This window comes from Oncorhynchus mykiss, chromosome 1, assembly GCF_057628025.1.
Source record: "Oncorhynchus mykiss isolate SJ-2025 chromosome 1, ASM5762802v1, whole genome shotgun sequence".
NCBI classification, from domain to species: domain Eukaryota; kingdom Metazoa; phylum Chordata; class Actinopteri; order Salmoniformes; family Salmonidae; genus Oncorhynchus; species Oncorhynchus mykiss.
Window position 1 is genome coordinate 35,792,077 of NC_143022.1, and position 27,129 is coordinate 35,819,205.

At 40.7% G+C, this 27,129-nt stretch overlaps 1 protein-coding gene across 3 annotated transcripts in view; it reads left to right on the top strand.

Annotated features, from left to right (window-relative positions):
• Positions 1–5,869: 5,869 nt before the first annotated feature.
• LOC110521711 (beta-1,4-N-acetylgalactosaminyltransferase 3) overlaps positions 5,870–27,129 on the top strand; it is a 31,723-nt gene continuing 10,463 nt past the window's right edge. Inside the window, exons 1-12 of one of the 3 annotated variants that reach the window (XM_021599507.3) lie at positions 5,870–6,410; positions 11,205–11,230; positions 11,379–11,453; positions 24,699–24,794; positions 24,892–24,982; positions 25,227–25,327; positions 25,474–25,541; positions 26,046–26,124; positions 26,215–26,281; positions 26,390–26,542; positions 26,623–26,732; positions 26,850–26,950. In XM_021599507.3, the coding sequence (XP_021455182.3) occupies positions 6,272–6,410; positions 11,205–11,230; positions 11,379–11,453; positions 24,699–24,794; positions 24,892–24,982; positions 25,227–25,327; positions 25,474–25,541; positions 26,046–26,124; positions 26,215–26,281; positions 26,390–26,542; positions 26,623–26,732; positions 26,850–26,950 (1,106 nt within the window). In that variant the 5' untranslated portion in view covers positions 5,870–6,271. Of the gene's footprint in view, positions 6,411–11,204; positions 11,231–11,378; positions 11,454–16,810; positions 16,937–17,331; positions 17,394–19,096; positions 19,248–24,698; positions 24,795–24,891; positions 24,983–25,226; positions 25,328–25,447; positions 25,729–26,045; positions 26,125–26,214; positions 26,282–26,389; positions 26,543–26,622; positions 26,733–26,849; positions 26,951–27,129 lie in introns of those variants that run through there. The other 2 variants (XM_090229850.1, XM_036976391.2) reach the window with 2 other exon arrangements.

Below are 27,129 nucleotides of genomic sequence, written 5' to 3' on the forward strand. Positions count from 1 at the left end.
GGATGTTCTCTTGAAGTGTGTGTGAATTAAACCATCTCTCTGTCCTAAGCATTTGAAATATAATCAGTACTTTTGGGTGTCATGGAAAATGTATGGAGTAAAAAGTACATTATTTTCTTAGGAATGTAGTTAAGTAAAAGTTGTCATATATATATATATATATAATATGAAGTACAGATACCCCAAATAACTTAAGTAGTACTTTAAAATATTTGTACTTAAATACTTTATGCCACTGCTTCTCTTCCCCCTACCTCCCTTACAGTGATTTGAAGTGTGTGACCTCAATAATGGATCATAGCTTTCACCTGGATTCTCCTGGTCAGTCTATGTCAAGGAAAGAGCATGTGTTCCTAATGCTTTGTATATACCATACAAGCGCATTAGAGGAAAATATGTATCTTTATGAATAATCCATTTTCACCATATCTGAATATGTATGGTATATCTACAGCCTAGCCAGAGTATCTAGGTAGAAAAGTGCTTGTTTTAGATAAAAAATACATTTTCACAAAAATATAATTGCACTCAACTCTAAACTGTCTTCATAAGGCTTCCTTAATGGAAATAGACATCAGTTAACAGTCTGCGAGGCCTTGTATAGTACAGTATATCTACAACCTGATCAGAGTACCCAGATATAGGAAAATGCATGTAAAAATCAAAAGAAGCAATTTTCACGATCATTGCATTTAAACTTTAAATAAACCAGTCTTGTGAGCTTGTATTGTATGGAAGCGTATAGCTGCCAAAATTAAAAATGTAAATTGGGTAAAGATAAATCAATATCTCATTCGCAATTTATTTGACCATTTATGCGTGCATAATCAGACAAACTGTAATGCAAAAATCCAGTTTGCATAATTTTTTTATTCAAGTACTATTTGCCACATTTAAAATGAAAATAGTAGCCTAGTGGTTAGTGTTGGGCCAGTAACTGAAAGGTTGCTGGATCGAATCCCTGAGTTGACAAGGTAAAAATCAGTCGTTCTGCCCCTGAGCAAGGCAGTTAACCCACTGTTCTGTGGATGTCGATTAATTCAGAGGGTTAAATGCAGAAGACACATTTCAGTTGAAGGCATTCAGTTGTACAACTGACTAGGTATCCCCCCTTTCCTTTCCCATAAGGAAATCAGTCAATTTAAATAAATAAATTAGGCCCTAATCTATGGATTTCACATGACTGGAAATACATATATGCATCTGTTGGTCACAAATACTGTAAAAAAAAAAAAAAGGTAGAGGCGTGGTCAGAAAACCAGTCTATCTGGTGTGCAGTGCAACACATCTCCTTCGCATAGAGTTGATCAGGCTGTTGATTGTGGCCTCTGGAATGTTGTCCCAATCCTCTTCAATGGCTTTGCGAAGTTGCTGGATATTGGCGGGAACAGGATTACGCTGTGGTACACGCCATTTCAGAGCATCCTAAACATGCTCAATGGGTGACATGTCTAGTGAGTTTGCAGACCATGGAAGAACTGGGACATTTTCAGCTTTCAGGAATTGTGTACAGATCCTTGCGACATGGAACCGTGCATTATCATGCTGTCGCATGAGGTGATGTCAGCGGATGAATGGCATGACATTAGGCCTCAGGATCTCGTCACGGTATCGCTGTGCATTCAAAATGCCATAGATAAAATACAAATGTCTTTGTTGTCCATAGCTTTTGCCTGCTCAAACCATAACCCCACCACCACCATGGGGCACTCTGTTCACAATGTTGACATCAGCAAACTGCTCACCCACACAACGCCATACACATGGTTTGTGATTGTGAGGCCGGTTGGACGTACTGCCAAATTCTATAAAACGACATTGGAGTACAGTAGAGAAATTAACATTCAATTCTCTGGCAACAGCTCTGGTGGACATTCCTGCAGTCAGCATGCCAATTGCACGCTCCCTAAAAACTTGAGACATCAGTGGCATTGTGTTGTGTGACAAAACTGCACATTTTAGAGTGGCCTTTTATTGTCCCCGGCACCTTGTGGAAAATGTGTAATGATCATGCTATTTAATCAGCTTCTTGTTATACCACACCTGTCAGGTGGATGGATTCTTTTGGTAAAGGAGAAATGCTCACTAACAGGGATGTAAACAAATTTGTGCACAAAATTTGAGAGAAATAAGCTTTTTGTGCATATGGAAAATGGTAGGCCATGACATTATCAGGTGTCTCTACTTCTTGTTTCGGTCACACACACACACCGGTGTCCTAGATTCCATCTCAAATAATAAGTAAACAGATGAAGATCACATGCTATGGCTGGAGAGAAAGAAGGGGAAAGCAGGACAGGTTAAAGCAACACAATGGAGGCCGAGCCCAGATATTAGCTTTCACCTGCTCTTTGACATGAATGTAACGGAATAGAGATTCCTGCTGAATGAATTGAATACTGAGCTACATGAGTCAGGGTTCTTATTTTCTAACATATGCCCTTACAACCTAGCATAAAAATAATTATGTACAGTGCCTTGCGAAAGTATTCGGCCCCCTTGAACTTTGCGACCTTTTGCCACATTTCAGGCTTCAAACATAAAGATATAAAACTGTATTTTTTTGTGAAGAATCAACAACAAGTGGGACACAATCATGAAGTGGAACGACATTTATTGGATATTTCAAACTTTTTTAACAAATCAAAAACTGAAAAATTGGGCGTGCAAAATTATTCAGCCCCTACTTTCAGTGCAGCAAACTCTCTCCAGAAGTTCAGTGAGGATCTCTGAATGATCCAATGTTGACCTAAATGACTAATGATGATAAATACAATCCACCTGTGTGTAATCAAGTCTCCGTATAAATGCACCTGAACTGTGATAGTCTCAGAGGTCCGTTAAAAGCGCAGAGAGCATCATGAAGAACAAGGAACACACCAGGCAGGTCCGAGATACTGTTGTGAAGAAGTTTAAAACCGAATTTGGATACAAAAAGATTTCCCAAGCTTTAAACATCCCAAGGAGCACTGTGCAAGCGATAATATTGAAATGGAAGGAGTATCAGACCACTGCAAATCTACCAAGACCTGGCCGTCCCTCTAAACTTTCAGCTCATACAAGGAGAAGACTGATCAGAGATGCAGCCAAGAGGCCCATGATCACTCTGGATGAACTGCAGAGATCTACAGCTGAGGTGGGAGACTCTGTCCATAGGACAACAATCAGTCGTATATTGCACAAATCTGGCCTTTATGGAAGAGTGGCAAGAAGAAAGCCATTTCTTAAAGATATCCATAAAAAGTGTTGTTTAAAGTTTGCCACAAGCCACCTGGGAGACACACCAAACATGTGGAAGAAGGTGCTCTGGTCAGATGAAACCAAAATTGAACTTTTTGGCAACAATGCAAAACGTTATGTTTGGCGTAAAAGCAACACAGCTCATCACCCTGAACACACCATCCCCACTGTCAAACATGGTGGTGGCAGCATCATGGTTTGGGCCTGCTTTTCTTCAGCAGGGACAGGGAAGATGGTTAAAATTGATGGGAAGATGGATGGAGCCAAATACAGGACCATTCTGGAAGAAAACCTGATGGAGTCTGTAAAAGACCTGAGACTGGGACGGAGATTTGTCTTCCAACAAGACAATGATCCAAAACATAAAGCAAAATCTACAATGGAATGGTTCAAAAATAAACATATCCAGGTGTTAGAATGGCCAAGTCAAAGTCCAGACCTGAATCCAATCGAGAATCTGTGGAAAGAACTGAAAACTGCTGTTCACAAATGCTCTCCATCCAACCTCACTGAGCTCGAGCTGTTTTGCAAGGAGGAATGGGAAAAAATTTCAGTCTCTCGATGTGCAAAACTGATAGAGACATACCCCAAGCGACTTACAGCTGTAATCGGAGCAAAAGGTGGCGCTACAAAGTATTAACTTAAGGGGGCTGAATAATTTTGCACGCCCAATTTTTCAGTTTTTGATTTGTTAAAAAAGTTTGAAATATCCAATAAATGTCATTCCACTTCATGATTGTGTCCCACTTGTTGTTGATTCTTCACCAAAAAATACAGTTTTATATCTTTATGTTTGAAGCCTGAAATGTTGCAAAAGGTCGCAAAGTTCAAGGGGGCCGAATACTTTCGCAAGGCACTGTATGAAGATTGAAGAATTGACGCAAACCTGTTACGGCATTAACACAATCTGCCTCTCCAGGGTCACAAAGAGTTGGAAAAGTAGCCAATTGCCATACTTTAGTAAAAGTAAAGATACCTTAATAGAAAATGAATAGAAAGTAAACTTAAAAGTCACCCAGTAAAATACTACTTAAGTAAAAGTCTGAAAGTATTTTGGTTTAAAATATACTTAAGTATCAAAAGTAAAAATATTAATAATTTTCCAATCCTTATATTAAGCAAACCAGACAGTAAAAAATTTATGGATAGCCAGGGGCACACTCACACACTCAGACATCATTTAAAAACAAAGCATTTGCATTTAGTGAGTCCTCTAGATCAGAGGCAGTAGGGCTGACCAGGGATGTTTTCTTGATAAGTGTGTGAATTGGATCATTTTCCTGTCCTGCTAAGCATTCAAAATGTAACGAGTACTTTTGGGTGTCAGGGAAAATGTATGGAGTAAAAAGTACATCATTTTATTTAGGAATGTAGTGAAGTAAAAGCAGTGGTGGAAAAAGTACCCAATTGTCATACTTGAATACAAGTATAGATACCTTAATAGAAAGTTACTCAATTAAAAGTGAAAGTCACCCAGTAAAATACTACTTGAGCAAAAGTCTAAAAGTATTTAGTTCTAAATAAACTTAAGTATCAAAAGTTAATGTAATTGCTAAAATATACTATACAAGAGTAAAAGTAAAAGTATAAATCATTTCAAATTCTTTATATTAAGCAAACCAGATGGGACCATTAGATTGTTTTGAAAATGGACAGATAGTCAGGGGCACACTCCAACACTCAGATATAATTTACAAACGATGTATTTGTGTTTAGTGAGTCTGCCAGATTAGAGGCAGTAGGGATGACCACGTGTTCTCTTGATAAGTGTGTGAATTGGACCGTTTTCCTGTCCTGCTAAGCATTCCAAATGGAACAAGTACTTTTGGGTGTCAAGGAAAATATATGGAGTAAAAATTACATTATTTTCTTTAGGAATGTAGTGAAGTAAAAGTAAAAGTTGTCAAAAATATGAATAGGATAGTAAAGTACAGATACCCAAAATAACTACTTAATTAAGTACTTTACACCACTGAGTAAAAGTTGTCAAACATAGAAATAGTAAAGTACAGATACACACAAAAAAACGACTTAAAGAAATATTTTAGCTTAAGTACTTTACACCACTGCTGGGTAAAACACACACTGGGCGCCAAGGCGTGACATTTTACAGGTACTCTCTCTTCTGATAAAACACACACAGGCTGCCACACACAAACACACTGACATAGATTACTCAATCCCCAGCGATAGGGCTGTTATCCTGATGTGTAGTTAGTTTGACTATGACAACAAAACACTGTATTACAAAAACACTTAACAGGTGTGGTGCTGCTGCCTCATATATTCACTTGACCTCATTTAAAACCATATAATAAGTCATCCACTGGCATTGAAAATATTCAGATGTAAAGGGGGGTGTTTTTGGTACACTCACAAATATACAGTACACTATCTGCTAGACTGCGTAACAAAAGTTTTTGACAAAGAACAGATTAGAATCAAGGTCATGTGGGATCATGTGACAGGCCTATGTCTCCCAGGTAATCTATATGGGGTCATCCTTTTTTACGTCCATATCCTATCCTTGAACATTCCTGAAATTTGAACCTAACCTTTACCATTTTAAACCTAGTCCCAAGGATTCCCGAAACTCCCTGTGCCACTGGCTGCGAATTAGATGTGGGCCACGTAACCACACCCCTAAATCTCTCTCGCTGTCCGGGTGCGCAATTTGTTTGTCCCTGTTCTGTGTGCATGTGCAGTGGGTTGGTAGGCATTTTGTTTAATTCGTTCTGCAGCCTAGTCAGACAACCCACGTGCCAGTGTCGATTCGGTTAAATCCAAGATAGCACTCGAGTCAGAGCAGCCGAAGCCAGCGCGTTTTTTTTACGGGATGAAATAAAAGCTGTTTCGGGACCATCGCTAGGTGGGAGTGTTGGGGGCGCCGCAGGTGTGTCACGAACAGGGTCGCGAGACTGACGAGTGGTCAGTCTGGTCCAACTTTGCCGAACAAAGCCGTTAAATTCACGGTGGCAGAATCAATGACTGACTGAGTACTCTGGAGCAAGCAGCAGGGAGATCAATCAACATGTTCAAATCGGTCTTCCCGCTGAAGAAGCTGAGACGGAGTCGGAAACATCTGCTGTTCTTAGCCCTGCTGATGCTGGGAGCTTTCGCTGTTTACCAGGAGTTTGTAGCCACTAGTGTGTGGAGGATCACCAATAGCCGTGAGTAGGCTATATTGGCCATCTGAACCGTTGCTATGATGATCAGCTTGTGTGTGTGTGTGTGTGTGTGTGTGTGTGTGTGTGTGTGTGTGTGTGTGTGTGTGTGTGTGTGTGCGTGTTCGTGCTCATTCGGAAGTATTGTGTATATATTGAAGAAAACCAATTTTTTTATGATCAATTTTAGAATAAGGCTCTACCGTAACAAAATGGGGAAAAAGTCAAGCAGTCTGAATACTTTCCGAATGCACTGTGCATGTGTGTGTCGGGCCGGCTCTAGCCTTTTGGGGGCCCTATGCGAGATTTGGTTTGCGGGGCCCCTACCTTGGGGTAAAACATTTTAGTGTTCCCCCTCTTGTCGTTGGGGAGAAATGTATGTTTTAAAGAGAATTCTCTGCAATTCTACACATTTTGCCATGGCATTGAGAACATTCCAATTGTATAACACATTTCATGCACTTCTAGTCATTTTGCCATTGGGCAGGGATAAAACTTGCAGTTTTACAGCTACTTTCCTGCAATTCTGCACATTTCGTAATGAAGAATGCATTTTTTTAACCTTTATTTAACTAGGCAAGTCAGTTAAGAACAAATTCTTATTTTCAATGACGGCCTAGGAACAGTGGGTTAACTGCCTTGTTCAGTGGCAGAATGACAGATTTTTAGCCTGGGGATTCGATCTTGCAACCTGGTCCAACGCTCTAACCACGAGGCTACCTGCCGCCGCAGTATATGTTAATATGACATTTGAATGAGAATGAATAACAAAATCAATAGGGGCCCCCAGGCACATGCCCTGCATGCCCAGCTGTTATTCAGCAATGATTAAGCCTACTGCAAGTTTAGCTGGCTAGACTAACTACCAATCTAAAAATTGTTAGCTGTAATTGCTAATTGAGTGACTGTGACTGACATAACAAGAGGAAAACTTCTGATACGCAACCAAATTTCGAAACTGCACCTGGTGTATTCTACCATACTTACTCAAAAAAAATTATAATTGGGTCGGGGGCCCTAAGTGACCGCTTATGCCCTGAACCGGCCCTGTGTAGGTGTACTGGTAGTTTTGTTCCTTACACTCTAAAGTGAAAACGTTTCTGGATAATACTTTAGGGGTTCTTCAAATTGAAACTATGGGGGAACCCCTATAAGTTCTTCGAAGAAGAACGGTGGTTCTTCAAAGAACCCCCATTAATGGTTCCTTGAAGAGGGTTTATTTTTAAGCATTATTATTGTTGTTATTATTGTTAATAATAATAATCAGCATCACAATATTTTAGTTGTCAGTGTTTATTATGATTTTAATGGAAAAGCAGATATATATATATATATATATATAATATATATATAATGAGGTAAACTCCCAGCAGAGCCCCAAGTCCAATGGGTACATCCTCTGGCATGTTGATGTCCTCTGTTGGCTATCCATAGCCAGAATGATTTTGCAGTGCAAGGTGATCAAACAGATTTTTGTTCGAGGTGTATGGAGGGTGAAGTCTGAATACTAACAATTACAATTATACAGATGATTGTAGGTTAAGGACGTGTAAGTAAGTATTTCACATGTTGTATTCGGTGCATGTTACAAATAAAATGTGTTTTTATTAACAAAAGGTGCACAACAGTATTCATACCTTGGTTTTTGTGATAAATGTGAATGAAAAAACATCACTTTTAAAAATGGTTTTCATACACATAGCCTTCCTTGTCCATAATGTAGAGGCCTCTTGGATGTTCATTGAAGAGGTAAGAGAGAAGGAAAATGGCTGATGAGACTGAGTCCTGTAAGGTTTTAGAGAAACCATTAATAAACATTAACTGTAGATGATACATGTGATCTGCATAACATTATGAGGCAAACCAATACCAATTGTACACACAGTACCTTTATGTGCCTCCTCATCAGTATACTTGCTGACACACACACACAAAAGCAGTCACCTGCGCCCTATGCATCTATAGCCTTTAGGATATTCTTACCTCTTTGTTGATTGATATCCATTGAATTGTGTCCATTCTGTTTTAGAAAGGATTTTATAAGGGAGATAAGTGTCAAACAACATATCCATTTTCACAAATATGAAAAGATAGATGGTATAATCATAAACAATATAAATGTATGTCATACAAGGGAGAAACGTTACCTTAAATTGAGATCTTTCAATTCTTCAGTTAATGGATAGGCCCCCTTTTTTCCTTCCAATTTTCGCCTAAATGACATACCCAAATCTAACTGCCTGTAGCTCAGGCCCTGAAGCAAGGATATGCATATTCTTGATACCATTTGAAAGGAAACTTTGAAGTTTGTGGAAATGTAGGAGAATATAACACAATAGATCTGGTAGAAGAAAATACAAATAAAATAAAAAAAATTCTACCACCATCTTTGAAATGCAGCAAAGGTCCCACGTCTAGCCATCACTCTAGTTGTAATTCTGATAGTGTCCACAAGATGGCAGCAGTGGATGTGCAAAGTTTCAGACGGATAACTTGAAGTATATGAGCAAACTACATGACATTTAGTGTGAAGTCACCCAGGTACATTTGGGCAAATCGTGAAGGAGACATTTGCATTAACATTACATTTTTCTGCAAGAATATTGTCAAATCTGTATACTTGGACTTTTCCAGTATTAGTAGCCATATTATAAGTTCAACATTTGCAAAACAACCAGTTTTCATAACTTTATAACTCTCCATATTCTTATAATTTTTGTCCAAAAGGGAAAGTCTTGCTGTCGCACAAGGTTAGCAGCTACATTCTGCGACAGATACAGGGTTTCTGTCGCAGAATGGGCTTTACTCCCATAAAGCCCAGCTCATTGGCTAGCTTTGTTTGACCCCGATTGGTGCTTATTTGACAAAGTTACAGTCGATCAAGTGAAGACCGCCCGCGTCATCGGCATGCAATGAAGGCGTCGCTCTCTGACCAAATTTGGTGTCCTATAGGATATACTACACCCCTAATGATATAGTGAAGTCTGGTTACGCTCTAGGATCTCTGAGGAATAAATACGGATGGGATATGACTGGTTGAAACAACGTTTAGGGTTAGATTTTCAGAGATTCCGATCTTTGCAATACAAAATCAATCGTGCATGCTATATGGACCTTTTTAGGCTATGAAAAATGATTTTATCTAACAAAACAACATTTCATGTTATCTCTGGGACCCTTTGGATGATAAATCAGAGCAAGATTTCAGAATGTAAGTACACATTTAACCTTTAGAGGTGAATTTATCAAACCTATTGCAGTGAAAAATAGCATGTCATTATTTTGCAGTAATAGATGTATTAACAAGAATTTAAGCATTCAGCCAATATAAGACACTTATATGTACCGACATTTGTTGTTTCTCTAAAATCTGCGATCGTGACAGAAGGCGCTGCATGATTTACAACTGTCCCGTTGACGGGATGCCTATCCCTAAGCAGTTTTAAGTACCTGCACCAGCTGTTGTCTCAAATTCAAATCAAAATGTTTCTGTTGAGCAGTTAGGTTCCTGCAAGAACCCCCAAGAACTAAAGAGGATCCTTGATGAACCCCAGCTCCTTTGGGGTTCTTGCAACAACTATTTGGGGGAATTTTTCAGTGCCAACAACCCTAAGGTTCTAGCAAGGCAGAGGGCCTCGGTTCGAGCCTCGGTGTGAGCCTAATCAGAAGGAAGTGGTACTTGCTAATCAAGCGGTGTGACTTCCTTTACATGTAGATGTTAGTCTTTGTGGATGGCTTTTCTTTCCCACCGTCCTTTTTCTCCTGCTGTCTACACACACACACACACACACACACACATTCGTTTGTAGCAGTGGTAGCCTCATACCTGGGGCTGGAGGGAACAGGGCTTTGGAACCCTGCTGTCAAAACACGCACACAGGTGTGTGTTTGTAAAGAAGAGAAAATTAATAATACACCTCCCTCTGGACAAACACACACACAGTGCATTCCTGAGCCCCCTCCTCAGATGGGGCTATTCTCAGGAGCAAGGACATCACCCTCTTAACATATGTATGTTTGTGCAGGTTTTTGTGTGCATAGTGTTAGGACAGATGTTGTAGATTTGTTTATGTGCCCACACACTTAGCCAGAGGAGAGAAGAGTGCAGAGAAGTTGGGAGGAACAGGGAGAGGAGAGAAAGACATACAAACATGAGAAGGGAGATAGGAAGGGGATAGAATCTCTTATTCCTTGAGTTAAAAATATAATTCTTTTTCTGTCCTCAACTACCACTCTAAAATTACCCTGTGTGTGTCTCCACCCTGGTGATAATTACAGACTTCCAGACTACCAGTACTTAAAGTTCTTTCTCCCCATTGCAACCCCCCAAACACACACACGCTAACCCTGTAGCACTGCCTCTATAAATACACACAGGGTAGCCTAATTGTATTGTCTGTTTGTTTGTGTGCGCACACACCTGGCTAGTGTTTCTGAGTCCAGAAGGCTGTTGTTGTTTACCAGACCTGATGCCTTTAGCTCAGCGGGTTAACATGACCCTGAATCAAGCAGATTACACTTGTTGGAACATCAGCAGTAGAGGGTTGTACGGGAAGCAAGGAGTGTGTTCAAGTGTGCATGTGTGTGTGTGCAGTATGTTCAGATTCGTATGTGTCATTTCCATTGTTATGACCAGCTGATTGTGTGTTTAGAGTTAGATCTATGATTTAACTATGAACTAGAACCAATGAGATAAAGTGTGTGTGTCTGTGTTTGTTTGTTTCTTGTAAATACTCCTAATTTTAGTGCCAGTTTGTTTCCCTTTCTTTCTTAACATTTCTCCCTCTCTCTCTGCTACAGGTTTCAGTCCTACCAGTGAAAGAGTGGTAAGGATAGGGGGAGAAGAAGAGAGAGAGAGAGAGTTTCGAGTGGAGGTTAAGGGAGAGTGGGAGACAGAATTTGTCACATACCAGTTTTTCCATACACACCTATCACAAAACCCAGAAAAGTAGTTACCTCATCTGTGTGTTCCAGGTTGGAGGTGATGTGGGGGAGGATTATTCAGAAGCCTGGCGTTCCAGCTACACCCCACAGCCCTGGAGGCCAGAGGTACATTATTCACCAACAGGAACCTTCCACAACCTGCCCAGGCTTGCCCAAAAAGTGTGTGTGTGTGTATGTGTTGGTGTGTCAGTGTAGTATGTGTGAGTTTGTGGGTAGAGCCCGGTAAGTGTGCATAGAGCCAGTGGAAGAGAGTCAGTGCAACAACAACAAAAAAGGGGATCAATGCAAATAGTCTGGGTAGCCATTTGATTAAATGTTCAGCAGTCTAATGGCTTGTGGGTAGAAGTAGTTTAGGAACCTTTTGGTCCCAGACTTGGTGCTCCGGTACCGCTTACCATGTGGTAGCAGAGAGAACAGTCTATGATTTAGGTGGCTAGAGTCTGACCCTTTTTAGGACCTTCCTCTGACACCTCCTGGTATAGAGGTCCTGGATGGCAGGGAGTTGGGCCCCAGTGATGTACTCGGCTGTACACACTGTACTAGAGGTCGACCGATTAGACTCAAATAAATAATGAAACATGTTCAATTTGGTTTAAATAATGCTAAAACACAGTGTTGGAGAAGAATGTAAAAGTGCAATATGTGCCATGTAAAAAAAGCTAACGTTTAAGTTCCTTGCTCAGAACATGAGAACATATGAAAGCTGGTGGTTCAGTATTCCCAGTTCTTCAATATTCCCAGTTAAGAAGTTTTAGGTTGTATTTATTATAGGAATTATGACATGTCGACTATTTCTCTCTATACGGTTTGTATTTCATATACCTTTGACTATTGGCACTTTAGTATTGCCAGCCTAATCTCGAGAGCTGATAGGCTTGAAGTCATAAACAGCGCTGTGCTTCAAGCATTGCTAAGAGCTGCTGGCAAATGCAGTAAAGTCCTGTTTGAATGAATGCTGACGAGCCTGCTGCTGCCTACCACCGCTCAGTCAGACTGTTCTATCAAAGCATAGACTAAATTATAATATAATAAACACAGAAATACGAGCCTTTGGTCATTAAAATCTGTTTGGGATAGGGGGCAGCATTTTCACGTTTGGATAAAAAGCGTGCCCAGAGTAAACTGCCTGCTACTCAGTTCCAGTTGCTAATATATGCATGTTATTAGTAGATTTGGATAGAAAACACTGACGTTTCTAAAACTGTTTGAATGATGTCTGTGAGTAACAGAACAGGCGAAAACCTGAGAAAATCTAACCAGGAAGTGGGAAATCTGAGGTTTGTAGTTTTTCAACTCTTGGCCTATCGAAAACACAGTGTCTATGGGGTCAAATTGCACTTCCTAAGGCTTCCACTAGATGTTAACAGTCTTTAGAACCTTGTTTGATGCTTCTACTGGGAAGTGGGGGCTCATAAAGGCTCTTTGAGTCAGTGTTCTCGAAGAGTGCCACGAGCTCGTGACGCTCATTCACGTGAGTTAGCTCGCGTTCCATTGCATTTCTGAAGACAAAGGAATTCTCCGGTTGGAACATTATTTAAGATTTATGTTAAAAACATCCTAAAGATTGATTCTATACTTCGTTTGACATGTTTCTACGGACTGTAACGGAACTTTTGGACTTTGCGTCTACTCATGCGTCATGAAGTTGGATTACTGGGCTGAACGCGCTAACAACAAGGAGGAATTTGGACATAAATTATGAACTTTATCGAACAAATCAAACATTTATTGTGGAACTGAGATTCCTGGGAGTGCATCAAAGGTAAGTGAGTATTTATAATGCTATTTCTGACTTCTGTTGACTCCAACATGGCGGATATCTCTTTGGCTTGTTTTGTCCTCTGAGCGCCGTACTCAGATTATTGCATGGTGTCTTTTTCCGTAAAGTTTTTTTAAAATCTGACACAGTGGTTGCATTAAGGAGAAGTCTATCTTTAATTCTGTGAATAACACTTGTATCTTTTATCAATGTTTATTATGAGTATTTCTGTAAATTGATGTGGCTCTCTGCAAAATCACTGGATGTTTTGGAAGCAAAACATTACTGAACGTAACGTGCCAATGTAAACTGAGATTTTTGGATATAAATATGCACTTTATCGAACAACACATGTATTGTATAACATGATGTCCTATGAGTGTCATCTGATGAAGATCATCAAAGGTTAGTGATTCATTTTATCTATATTTCTGCTTTTTGTGACTCCTAACTTTGGCTGGAAAAATGGCTGTTTTTGTTGCTTGGCTCTGACCTAACATATGTTGTGCTTTCACTGTAAAGCCTTTTTGAAATCGGACATGATGGGTAGATTAACAAGAAGTTTATCTTTCATTTGGTGCACTTGTTAATGTTATAAAGTTACATATTTCTAAAAAATATTTATAAATTTCGCTCGCTGCCTTTTCAGCGGAATGTTGTCGAGTGGCGTAAGAAGGTCATTAATATGGTCAAATCCAGAAACGATAATTTCGAAAACAAAACGTTTATTCTTTCAGTGAAATACGGAACCATTCCGTATTTTATCGAACGAGCGGCAACCCTAAGTCTAAATATTGCTGTTACATTGCACAACCTTCAATGTCATGTCATAATTATGTAAAATTCTGGCAAATTAATTACGGTCTTTGTTCGTAAGAAATTGTCTTCACACAGGTCGCAACGAGCCAGGAGACCCAAACTGTTGCATATACCCTGACTCTGCTTGCACAGAACGCAAGAGAAGTGACACAATTTCCTTAGTTAATATCGCCTGCTAACATGCATTTATTTGAACTAAATATGCAGGTTTAAAAATATATACTTCTGTGTATTGATTTTAAGAAAGGCATCGATGTTTATGGTTGGGTACATTGCAACGATTGTGCATTTTTTGCAAATGCGCTTTTGTTAAATCATCACCCATTTGGCGAAGTAGAAGTAGGCTGTGATTCAATGATAAATTAACCGGCACCGCATTGATTATATGCAACGCAGGACAAGCTAGTTAACCTAGTAATATCATCAACTCTGTGTAGTTAACTAGTGATTATATGAAGATTGATTGTTTTTTATAAGATAAGTTTAATGCTAGATAGCAACTTACCTTGGCTCCTTGCAGCCACAAGGTCCTTTTGATGCTGCACTCGCGTAACAGGTGGTCAGCCTGCCATGCAGTTTCCTCGTGGATTGCAATGTAATCGGCGTCCAATAAGGCAGATTACTGATTTGTTATGAAAACTTGAAATCGGCCCTAATTAATACACACTATCCTCTGTAGCGCCTTGCGGTCGGATGCCAAGCAGTTACCATACCAAGCGGCGATGCAGCCAGTCAAGATGCACTCAATGGTGCAACTGTAAACCTGTTTGAGGAGCTTCCTGAGGGGGAAGAAGCATTGTCATGCCCTCATCACGACTGTGCTGGTGTGTTTGGACTTGATAGATCGTTAGTGATGTGAACACAGAGGAACTTGAAGGTCTTGACCCGCTCCATTACAGCCTCGTTGATGTGAATGGGGGCATGCTGCTTGAAACTTAGGTATTTTAGACTAGGTCAAGGAGAGGTTGAAAATGTCAGTGAAGACACTTGCCAGCTGGTCAGTGCATGCTCTGAGTATGCGTCCTGGTAAATCCGTCTGGCGCTACGGCCTTGTGAATGTTAAGTTGTTTACAGGTCTTACTCACATCGGCTATGGAGAGCGTGATCACACAGTTATCTGGAACAGCTGGTGCTCTCATGCATGGTTCTATGTCAAACGAGTGCAAGATGGCGCTCGCGAGCAAGATGAAACATTATTGCGCGAGCAAACACTTGAGTCGAGAGCGAGAATAAATGTGGTCAAACGAGCAGAGGACAGGCCCCGCGAGTGCAGGCCAGCGTGGTGCGCGCAAATGAAACTTGAGTGCTTGCAAGTGTGACTTTGAGCGAGCAGAACTGCATTTAAATCGAGAGCGGAGACTTTTGTTCGCCTGAAGAAATACTTACTATATGCCAAGACTCAGAAATTAAATATGTCCCCCCATGCAACAATGTTGATGACAACAATGCTGTTTTCACTTTGCTTCTTAATATAAATCCACTAGCGTTCTATAATTACACTATTAGTTGGTTTCTTACATCAGCAAATAGCTAGTTTGTCTTTTCTTTGCAAGTTGTCCTAAGTCTTGTGAGACGCTAATTGTTAGCCGCTAATACATGTACGGGGTAAGAGCAAACCTAGCTTGCTAATACAGCCTGATAATACCAGTGATGGTGTAGACCTAAATCAGCATGTTGTTTGTGCAACAGTATCTTCTAAATCAAAGAGGAATATGCAAAGCAAGAATATGTTAGCTACATGAAGTAGCTAAGAGAGAACATGCAATGTAGCCAAAGCTTATAGGGTCCCCTAGGAAACACTTATCAACACTTTAGTTCTTACCCTGTCACAATAACTCCTCCCTGGCATTTTAATTTGTTGTCATCTCAAACAACACTGTATTCAAAGTGCCCACTATAATACTCTAACTATATAATTAGAATAGCCATTATATTTCCATGATTCCAACTGTTTTGCTCTAATTCGCAAGTCAAATCGCAATTGCAACATTTGGTTAAAAATAAGTCCTAGATTATTTGCCCATATCGTGCAGCCCTGCGTGGCAATGTGGAAATGATCTCAATTGAGCAGTGGTGTATTTAAGTAAAAATATTTTCAAGTATTACTTACGTCTTTTACTTTTTTAATTTTGCAACTTTTACTTTTACTTCTACATTCTTAAAGAAAATAATGTATTTTTTTACTCCATACATTTTCCCTGACACATAAAAGTACTCATTACATTTTGAATGCTTAGCAGGACAGGAAAATTGTCCAATTCACGCACTTGTCAAGAGAACATCCCTGGTCATCTACTGCCTCTGATCTGGAGGACTGACTAAACACATTCTTTGTTTGTAAATTATGTGTGAGTGTTGGAGTGTGCCCCTGGCTATCCGTAAATTTAAAAAAAAAATGGTGCCCTCTGGTTTTCTTAATTTAAGGAATTTGACGTTTTACTTTTAAATCTTAAGTATATTTAAAACCAAATACTTTTATACTTCTACTCAAGTAGTATTTTACTGGGTGACTTTCACTTTTACTTGAGTAATTTTCTATTAATGTATCTTTACTTTTACTCAAGTATGATAATTTGGGACTTTTTCCACCACTGCAATTGAGTACAGGAAATGCTGAAATTATAAAAGTGCTCATTAAAATCACTTACAATGTATGTGTTGCCACCCTAGGACCACTCGCTACTCATTAAGAAAATGTAGAACACTTATTATTCAAAACCCAAAAATAGCATCTTATTTAAAAATTAATAAAAAATACCGTTATAATATTTTGGCCATTTCGCCCAGCCCTAGTCTCATACCAATTTTTCAGTTTGTACTCCAAAATCCATTTGCTCTTGCAACTGTTTACTATAATTTTATAACCAGTGGAAATTCTAGCTAATGAACATAGCCTATAGCAGTCTACTGAAACGCAATTGGTCAGGTTTTTGGACAAATCACGGCTTGACTGCTCTCTAACCAGATGTTTTACCATAGGGATGAAACGAAGGCTGACCATCATGAAAAGGTAAGTATGATAGTTTTTCAGTAGAGAATTAGCTCATCAACTAGCTCGCTAATCAACTATGATTTTGAAATTGTAGTAAGTAGTTATTTATTCTCTTATAAAGGCAGGCTATTGACGAGGCAAGCTAGGTTAACGTCAGCTAGCTAGGAAGCTAACTAGCCAAAGTTATCTAGCTAGCTAACATTTAAACGTGGTTTATTAACTAAAGCCAAAGTGGTTTTGTTTTCTATACCGTCTCTGGCTAAGTCAAGGAGGGGTTTAGAAGAGGAGGAAGACTTGGAAGACCAGAGATACAATCTGATTTAAAAAGATTTGTTAAGTTAAGTCAGTTTTTGCGCAGTTACAATAAATGAGAATGACCTCAAACCGTTTCTCTCATTGCACTTTCCATCCAGGTCCACTGTCACAAATGTATTCTCTGCTCAGCTGACAAGATACAGGATCCATTCTGTTCCAAGTAGGTTACCTTGGCTCTCCTCTATGCACAGCACTCTGGGGACTACCTGCAGGTTAACCATGACATCCACCAATCACCCACATAACTTAATCATTAGTGGTACTGAGTTCCTCTAATTTGCTGTATGAAGGCATTGTGCATAGGACATTTGTCACGTACAGAGTATGATGACCAGCTGCTTTCTATTGGTTAGAAATATTTTTCTACACTGAATGAATGTGACAGTCATTAACCATGTTTCCATCCACAGTTTTTAATGTGAGTAAAGTCATAAAAAAAGGGATAATTTGTTTGTTCGACATGTTGGGATCTTTTTGTGTCTGTAAAATTAATTATGCGAGAAATGGCTGTGGAAACACCAGTATGCGCAAATATTGATATAATAACCATCATATTGAAGTAAACTTGGAGTCACGCAATGACCTGGTGTGTGGTCCTCTCACTAGGACTTGGGAAACCATGCAGTTTGTTAGAATACCAATGAAATAAATGATGAGTAACTTCACAAGGTGGGGAAGGCTGCACGGTATGAGCTTGACGCTCCCTTCCAATAAATGTCAAGGGGCTTATTCTGATGACATGATGATTGATGCTTGACTGCCGTTCAACAAATAAAAATATTCTCGTTCTTATCCATAATGATATCATTATGTAGACTAACATACCGGCAGAGTAGGCCTATCTGCCAGCTGTTGGCTAGAGTTCATGTGTCAAGACCAGAGTGGGCTATTTAACGAAACCGCTTGTGACAAAACTATCAGTAGAGTTGAAAATGGGATGGAAACACATTGAACTTTAGATTTTTATTCGGTACATGAAAAACTTTAGTGAAAAAGTATGCACTGTGTGTGCACTACGTCATCACACACGGATCTTTATCTGCAACAAGTCAGTTGGGTGGGAAAATGCCCATATTTTTTTAATATTCTCATAACTATTTTGCCAATTGGATGGAAACCAAGCTACTGCTAAACAGTATGAGAAGTGTAGGTAAGGGGTGAATTGAAAACCTATAGGAGGATAGCTCTCCTCGAGGCGTGTTGGGCATGAAATGACAGCAGGCTGTCATAGGGTCTGACAAGTGGTGTGGATTGGTACAGGGCAATTCCACATTATTAAGAGTGACTCAGATGAATTACTTTAAAATGTACGTCATACAAACCAATGATTGCAAGTTGTTCAAAGTAGTAGTCCTTGTGCATAGAGTTGTGTGGTTTGTTTCACTTTGAAATCATTTGTTTTTGTTTGACATACATTATAAAGTGAGCTGCCCTATAGCTCGGCTCAGTCCCACATCGTGTTTTATCACTTATTTGGCTAAATGATTATCCACAGTTGCCTCTTTTGATTCAGCCACAGCAGTCTTAAAATAGACTGTTACCTTGAATGCAATATTAAGATGTCAAAACATTTTAAACTCCAATATAACTCTTTTGACATCTTATTTTCCTCTCTCACTCATTCTCAGGACACGTGTGTGTGTGTGTGTGTATAACACATTTGACCAGGTGGAGTCTGGCTTCTACTTCATCGCCCTGGACTACTACACAACTCAGCACATATGTGTTGCCCCATCTTCCCCAGTGCCCTACTTTTGTTTACTTTTTAACAATGTCTATGGATCGTAAAATAATTTTATGTTGGGACTTCAAATCCACACTAAATGTAATTCCATGTCCTGTATTGTTCTGCACTCTCTAAAGATTATGCTAATGCCCCACTGTAAGAACCTGGAGAAACTGGTTCTGAGGGAGGTGACATGGTCACAAAGAGTGCCTGGGGCACTTTCCAGCTCTACTGCTGTCTGGACAACAGCCAGAGGGTGGTCAGCTCTGCTGCACCTGAGAGCTAAAGGTATGTCACCACACTCCCAACAGTCATGTATGCTCATTTATGTGTTTCTTAAAGTGGCGATCAGCAGTTGAAACAATAAAAAAACGTACCCACTACCCATTTTGGCAAAAAGCTGAGGAATGGACCTGGAGAAATTTGACCACTCTCAAATTCATAAACAGAGTTATGGATGCAAGGATTGACCATCACGCCTCCTTCTAAAACCCTATTAGAGGAGACAACCCAAGGTTCCTCGCCTCAGATCCCCTCCAATGGGTTTTGACAAGGATGTGAGTAGAGAGGAAGTGAGGAGTTGAGCAGAGATTAATTGGGACAGAGCTCGTCATTGTTTTAGGTGGAAACTTATGTTGAATGATATGTTTATTCTGTTTGCACTTATCTTTGTTCTACTTGTGCTCTTTGCACAGATGGCTCTGGCTTGCTTATAACATCTGATCTGACTCCCTATGCAATTTGTCTCCTGTATTACTGACTGTATTCAATACAACTGTAAATGTCAAATTGAAATAATTTTAGATTCTGTAATTAATAGACAATGGTAGTTCCCAATCAGAAAATGACGGTCTGCTGAGAGGGTCATTGGCTGCAACCTGACCTCCATCAAGGTCCTGCACGACTCCAGGGAAAGGAAGGCTGGGGTAAAGATCATCGTCAAACCCTCCCACTTCCAAAGTTTCCCCTCTGGCAAACGGTTCAGGTCAATCACGACCAAAACCTCCAGAACAGTTTCTTCCCCCGTGCTGTGGGCCTCACTAACCGGTCACCGAGTCCATGATGATCTTCTCATCCATGGACGTCTCACTCTGCACTATCTTTCCAGAACTGCACATTGCTCTTTGTACTCTGCACATTTCTTACATGCTTAATTTATAATGTAGCATATAGTGTACATACTGTATGTGGATCTGTGGAAATTCTGCATCTACAGTGCCTTGCGAAAGTATTCGGCCCCCTTGAACTTTGCGACCTTTTGCCACATTTCAGGCTTCAAACAAAGATATAAAACTGTATTTTTTTGTGAAGAATCAACAACAAGTGGGACACAATCATGAAGTGGAACGACATTTATTGGATATTTCAAACTTTTTTAACAAATCAAAAACTGAAATTGGGCGTGCAAAATTATTCAGCCCCCTTAAGTTAATACTTTGTAGCGCCACCTTTTGCTGCGATTACAGCTGTAAGTCGCTTGGGGTATGTCTCTATCAGTTTTGCACATCGAGAGACTGAATTTTTTTTCCCATTCCTCCTTGCAAAACAGCTGGAGCTCAGTGAGGTTGGATGGAGAGCATTTGTGAACAGAAGTTTTCAGTTCTTTCCACAGATTCTCGATTGGATTCAGGTCTGGACTTTGACTTGGCCATTCTAACACCTGGATATGTTTATTTTTGAACCATTCCATTGTAGATTTTGAACCATTCCATTGTAGATTTTGCTTTATGTTTTGGATCATTGTCTTGTTGGAAGACAAATCTCCATCCCAGTCTCAGGTCTTTTGCAGACTCCATCAGGTTTTCTTCCAGAATGGTCCTGTATTTGGCTCCATCCATCTTCCCATCAATTTTAACCATCTTCCCTGTCCCTGCTGAAGAAAAGCAGGCCCAAACCATGATGCTGCCACCACCATGTTTGACAGTGGGGATAGTGTGTTCAGGGTGATGAGCTGTGTTGCTTTTACGCCAAACATAACGTTTTGCATTGTTGCCAAAAAGTTCAATTTTGGTTTCATCTGACCAGAGCACCTTCTTCCACATGTTTGGTGTGTCTCCCAGGTGGCTTGTGGCAAACTTTAAACAACACTTTTTATGGATATCTTTAAGAAATGGCTTTCTTCTTGCCACTCTTCCATAAAGGCCAGATTTGTGCAATATACGACTGATTGTTGTCCTATGGACAGAGTCTCCCACCTCAGCTGTAGATCTCTGCAGTTCATCCAGAGTGATCATGGGCCTCTTGGCTGCATCTCTGATCAGTCTTCTCCTTGTATGAGCTGAAAGTTGAGGGACGGCCAGGTCTTGGTAGATTTGCAGTGGTCTGATACTCCTTCTATTTCAATATTATCGCTTGCACAGTGCTCCTTGGGATGTTTAAAGCTTGGGAAATCTTGTTGTATCCAAATCCGGCTTTAAACTTCTTCACAACAGTATCTCGGTGTGTTCCTTGTTCTTCATGATGCTCTCTGCGCTTTTAACGGACCTCTGAGACTATCACAGTGGAGATGCATTTATACGGAGACTTGATTACACACAGGTGGATTGTATTTATCATCATTAGTCATTTAGGTCAACATTGGATCATTCAGAGATCCTCACTGAACTTCTGGAGAGAGTTTGCTGCACTGAAAGTAAAGGGGCTGAATAATTTTGCACGCCCAATTTTTCAGTTTTTGATTTGTTAAAAAAGTTTGAAATATCCAATAAATGTCGTTCCACTTCATGATTGTGTCCCACTTGTTGTTGATTCTTCACAAAAAAATACAGTTTTATATCTTTATGTTTGAAGCCTGAAATGTGGCAAAAGGTCGCAAAGTTCAAGGGGGCCGAATACTTTCGCAAGGCACTGTATATATATTTTGTTCTGTATATTCTGTTTATTGTGGCAGCACCATTTCACAGTCAAATTCCTCTACATGCAAATTTATTCTGACATGTTAACCTGAGTTTAGCTGGTTTATCATGTCAGTTGGAGTTTATATTATTTGGGACTGGTTATGTACTGTAGCAGGTAACAGATTATACCCTTTGTCTTCATATAATAAAAAAATCCCTGTGTGTGTGTGTGTGTGTCCTTGGGCTTAATACCCTAAATATTGTATCTTTCCTGCAATTAGTGGACTCATTTTATGGTGTCTGCTAGAACTGTCTGCTTTTTGTTTTTCATACAAAAGTTGCTGGCTAACAAATAAGCTAGCTAGCTAACTTTAAGTATACTGAACAAAAATATAAACGCAACATGCCACAGAGATTTTACTCAGTTACAGTTCAAATCAGTCAATTTAAATACATTCCTTAGGCCCTATTCTATGGATTTCACCTGACTGGGCAAGGGTGCAGCCATGGGAGGGCATAGTCCCACCTGCTTGGCAGCCAGGTACAGCCAATCAAATGCATTTTCCCCCACAAAAGGGGCTTTATTACAGACAGAAACACACCCAGCATATGCCACACCTGTCAAGTGGATGGATTATCTTGGCAAAGGAGATGCTCACCATTAAGGATGTTAACACATTTGTGTGTATGGAAAATGTTTGGGATTTTTTTTTTCAGCTCTGGAAACATGGGACCAACACTACATGTTGCATGTATTTTTTTGTTCAGTGTAAAGTCTACTCAACTCAAGGTATAATATACGTATTATAATTAATTTTAAGCTCAAACCACTAAACAGACGGCTCGCAATAGCCAATCACAACACTGGACTGGCCAATGGCAGGAATTTGTTAGATTGGTAAATTTCACTGGAGTGAAGAACTAAGGTTTCTAGACACACACCCGCCCGCCCCCATCTCCCTGAAATCCAAACCTAAAGGTGCCAAGACATGAGAGAGCAATTTGAGAAATGTAAATGTTCACAAATTCATACAAAATGAAGAGCTGAAATGTCTTGAGTCACTAAGTATTATTATTATGGCAAGCCTAAATAAGTTCAGGAGTAAAACTTATCTTGACAAGTTGCATGGACTCACTCTGTGTGCAATAATAGTGTTTCACATGTATTTAATTTTTTTGCGCTACCTCATCTCTGTAAGGTCTCTCATTCGAGCAGGACATTTCAACCAAAAAGACCAGGGAGGTTCACAAAGGAAAAGCAGACATTGAATATCCCTTTGAGCATGGTTCCAAAACATGCATCCTGTTTGCAACAAGGCACTCATGTAATACTGCAAAAAAATGTATCGAAGCAATTCACTTTTTGGCCTGAATACAAAATGTTTATGTTTGGGGCAAATCCAATACAACATATTACCGAGTACCACTCCATATTTTCAAGCATAGGTATGCTTGTAATCGTTAAGGACTGGTTCAGTCTGCTTTTCACTAAACATTAGAAGATGAATTCACCTTTCAGCAGAACAATAATCTAAAACACAAGCCCAAGCTACAGTTTTGACTTAAATCTGCTTGAAAATCTAGGGCAAGGCCTGAAAATGGTTATCTAGCAATGATCAACAACCAATTTGACAGAGCTTGAATCATTTTGAAAATAATAATGGGCAAATGTTTCACAATCCAGGTGTGGAAAGCTCTTAGAGACATACCCGCAAAGACAGCTGTAATTGCTTCCGAAGGTGCTTCTACAAAGTATTGACTCATTTTTCAATAAATTTGCATACATTTCTAAAAGCTGTTTTTACTTTGTCATTATGGGGTATTGTCAGTGGCGTATATTCATGGCTGCCAAGGGAAGCCAGGCTTCCCCCAAAAATTGACAAATAATTATTTTGCCAATCAGAGTTGAGCTAAACTGACTGAGCTCAACTGTTAATGGTCCAGGCGCACCAAAAAAAGTGTCAAGATAAGCCAGCTTGAATTTGGCTTCACTCCCATCACATCGCTTCAAGATAAATAACTCATTGACAGAAACAACTTGAATTGTGGCATCTCGTTTTGTTGTCCTCCGGTGGCTAGATAAAATGTGGACTTTATTCTCCATACAGGCCAATGATTATTCTGATCCAATCATAAATTCATAGATTGTGCTCATGGATTGAGAGGGGAGTTCAATAGCTAGATGTAGAAGGCTAATGTTAACCAGCTAACGTTGCCCATGAAAGGAAGTTAGGCTAGCAAGCAAACATTTTAGCCAGGTAGCCTATGACAATCAAATCAAATGTATTTAAATAGCCCTTCGTACATCAGCTGATATCTCAAAGTGCTGTACAGAAACCCAGCCTAAAACCCCAAACAGCAAGCAATGCAGGTGTTGAAGCACGTTGGCTAGGAAAAACTCCCTAGAAAGGCCAAAACCTAGGAAGAAACCCAGAGCGGAAAAAGGCTATGAGGGGTGGCCAGTCCTCTTCTGGCTGTGCCGGGTGGAGATTATAACAGAACATGGCCAAGATGTTCATAAATGACCAGCATGGTCAAATAATAGGTCTGGGACAGGTAGCACGTCCGGTGAACAGGTCAGGATTCCATAGCCGCAGGCAGAACAGTTGAAACTGGAGCAGCAGCACGGCCAGGTGGACTGGGGACAGCAAGGAGTCATCATGCCAGGTAGTCCTGAGGCATGGTCCTATGGCTCAGGTCCTCCGAGAGAGAGAAAGCAGAGAAGGCATACTTAAATTCACACAGGACACAGGATAAGACAGGAGAAATACTCCAGATATAACAGACTGACCCTAGCCCTCCGACACAAACTACTGCAACATAAATACTGGAGGCTGAGACACATAAAGAGAGCATGGTTTATGTTGTCATTGTTTCACTGTCATGTTCTCTCTCTCTCCAGTATAAGGGACAGGTTAATCTCCATATCTTTGAGGACTGGTGTGGCAGCTCTACAGCTCAGCTCCGCAAGAACCTGCACTACCCACTCTACCCACACGTGAGTCACTCACACACACACTACACGCCCATGTGATTCCCCCAGCAACATATACACGACATGCCATACCTCTGTCTCTCTATCTCTCTCTCTTTAGTCTAGAACCACTGTAAAGAAGCTGGCTGTTTCTCCTAGATGGACCAACTATGGCCTCAGGATCTTTGGCTATCTCCACCCCTATACTGACGGTACCCTTCCATTCATCCTGGAGTACAAGTTGAAATTCATGTAGGGCATCGAGACAGTTCGGTGGGTGGTAACACCAAGGCTTTTAACAACTGTGTTTGGTGCAGTAAGACAGCCATTCAACTTTACATGCCACAAGGCGACTAAACCACAGAGGTCCAAACACTGAACCCAGAGGAACAACTAATTAAATTCAAAGAATGCTCTGACAAATATTTGTCATCTAACTGTGTGTGTGTGCTCCAGGTGAGTTTGTGTTTGCGGTGAGCTCTGATGATAACTCTGAGTTCTGGCTGAGCCGGGATGACTCTCCACTCAACCTGCAGCTACTGACCTGGATCGGCAAGGTGGGCTCTGTGTGTGTGTGTGTTGGTGTGTACCTGCATACCTGAGATAGCTACAGTGACAGGCATGAGTGTGTTTATTTGGGATTATGGCAGCTCTCTTCCTGTCTTTAAGTACGATGAGCTGTCAAGTGTGGGGTGTTTTTCAGACTGGCATGGAGTGGACGGCACCAGGTGAGTTTGGGAAGTACGCCAGTCAGACATCCAGACCGGTTAGGTGAGTCGGCTAAACACTTTGTGGGTGCTTTTGTATTAGTGAAGGCTATGATTGCCGGGGGGAATGAATCTATGTCTAAACACAGGGCTGAGAGTTATTTTAAGCACAGGTTGTTTTTTCTTCATTTTTTGTGGTGTATTGGAGCTATGGCACTGAGCCAGGATGCACACACAGACCTACCTCTGAGGTGAAGTGTGTGTGTACCTGTGTGTGTGTGTACGATGATGGATGGTGCAGGGAGATGTGGGTTTGATCCTGACAAAGGACGCTGTCACAAAAACCATAATCAAGCATGGACCGCAGGCTAGAGAGAGGTTAAATGAAAGAGGGAGGGGAACAGGGAGAGAGGTTAAATGAGGTGATAGAGGGAAGGAGGTGATAGTCATGAGATGGCAGGCATCTACAACCACCTATCAGAAACTAGCGTGTGTGTGTGTGTGTGTGTGTGTGTGTGTGTGTGTGTGTGTGTGTGTGTGTGTGTGTGTGTGTGTGTGTGTTCTGCAGGCTGTCAGTTCAGAGGATGTACTTCTTTGAGATCGTCCATAAACAGAACGACAGAGGAACAGACCACATGGAGGTGGCGGTGAGTTTCCCTTCTCTACTCTTTCTTCTTTGTGTGTGCATGCAGGCAGTAGCATTAAGTGTGTGTGTGTGTGTAATTGTTTTGATACAGTGGCAGCTGAACCAGGAGGGTCTAAGCTTTACAGTCATCAGCTCCAAGTACATATCCCTCTATACCAGTGAGTACACACACACGGACACACACACACGGACACACACACGGACACACACTTCTAACTTATTTGAACTACCTAACCGTTATCTCAGACGTGTGTATGTGTGTACAGATGAGTCCGCTCTGAGGATGAGTGACACCACTCACATACCCCAAACGGCCGCCAGTCACACCCGCACGCCTAGCAACCAGCCTGACAACCAGCTGAGCAGCCAGCCTGTGGCCGACATGCGGAGAGTTGACCCACGGGACACCCTCTACCAGAGTAAGACCTCACACTCTCACTCACACACACACACACACTACAGTCGTTAGATAGAAAAAACAACAACTCTGTGTGTGTAGTCCCTGCCCTAGACAGTAGGTACCTCCGTGGTGTGTTACCTGACTGCTCCTATAAACCAAGCTACATCATCAAAGGCTTCCCTCTGCTGCGATACCAGGGTCTGCAGTTTGTAAGTACTGTAACTACTACAATCCCTATAGTTTACAGAAATGAGTTTGTTTAGTGGGTTGATGTGTTGTTAGCTGGCTATGAGCGGGTCTTTACCATGTTGTTTGTGTGTCTCCAGGTCCACATGTCCTACATCTACCCCAATGACTACACACGGCTCACACAGATGGAGACAGAAAACACCTGCTTCTACCACAACAGTCCCCTAGACCTGGACAGGTGAGAAGGGGATGGAAAGGGAGAGTGATTTTTTTTTATGAAGTAGAGCCGACAGTGAAATGTATGACCTCTATGGGAGAATCTCAATTGCATACTCCTTGCGTCCTCTCTCCTCACTTCCTTAAAACCCATTGGAGGAGAAGGTCAGAGGGGTGTGACCTCTGGCTTTCTCATCCAAG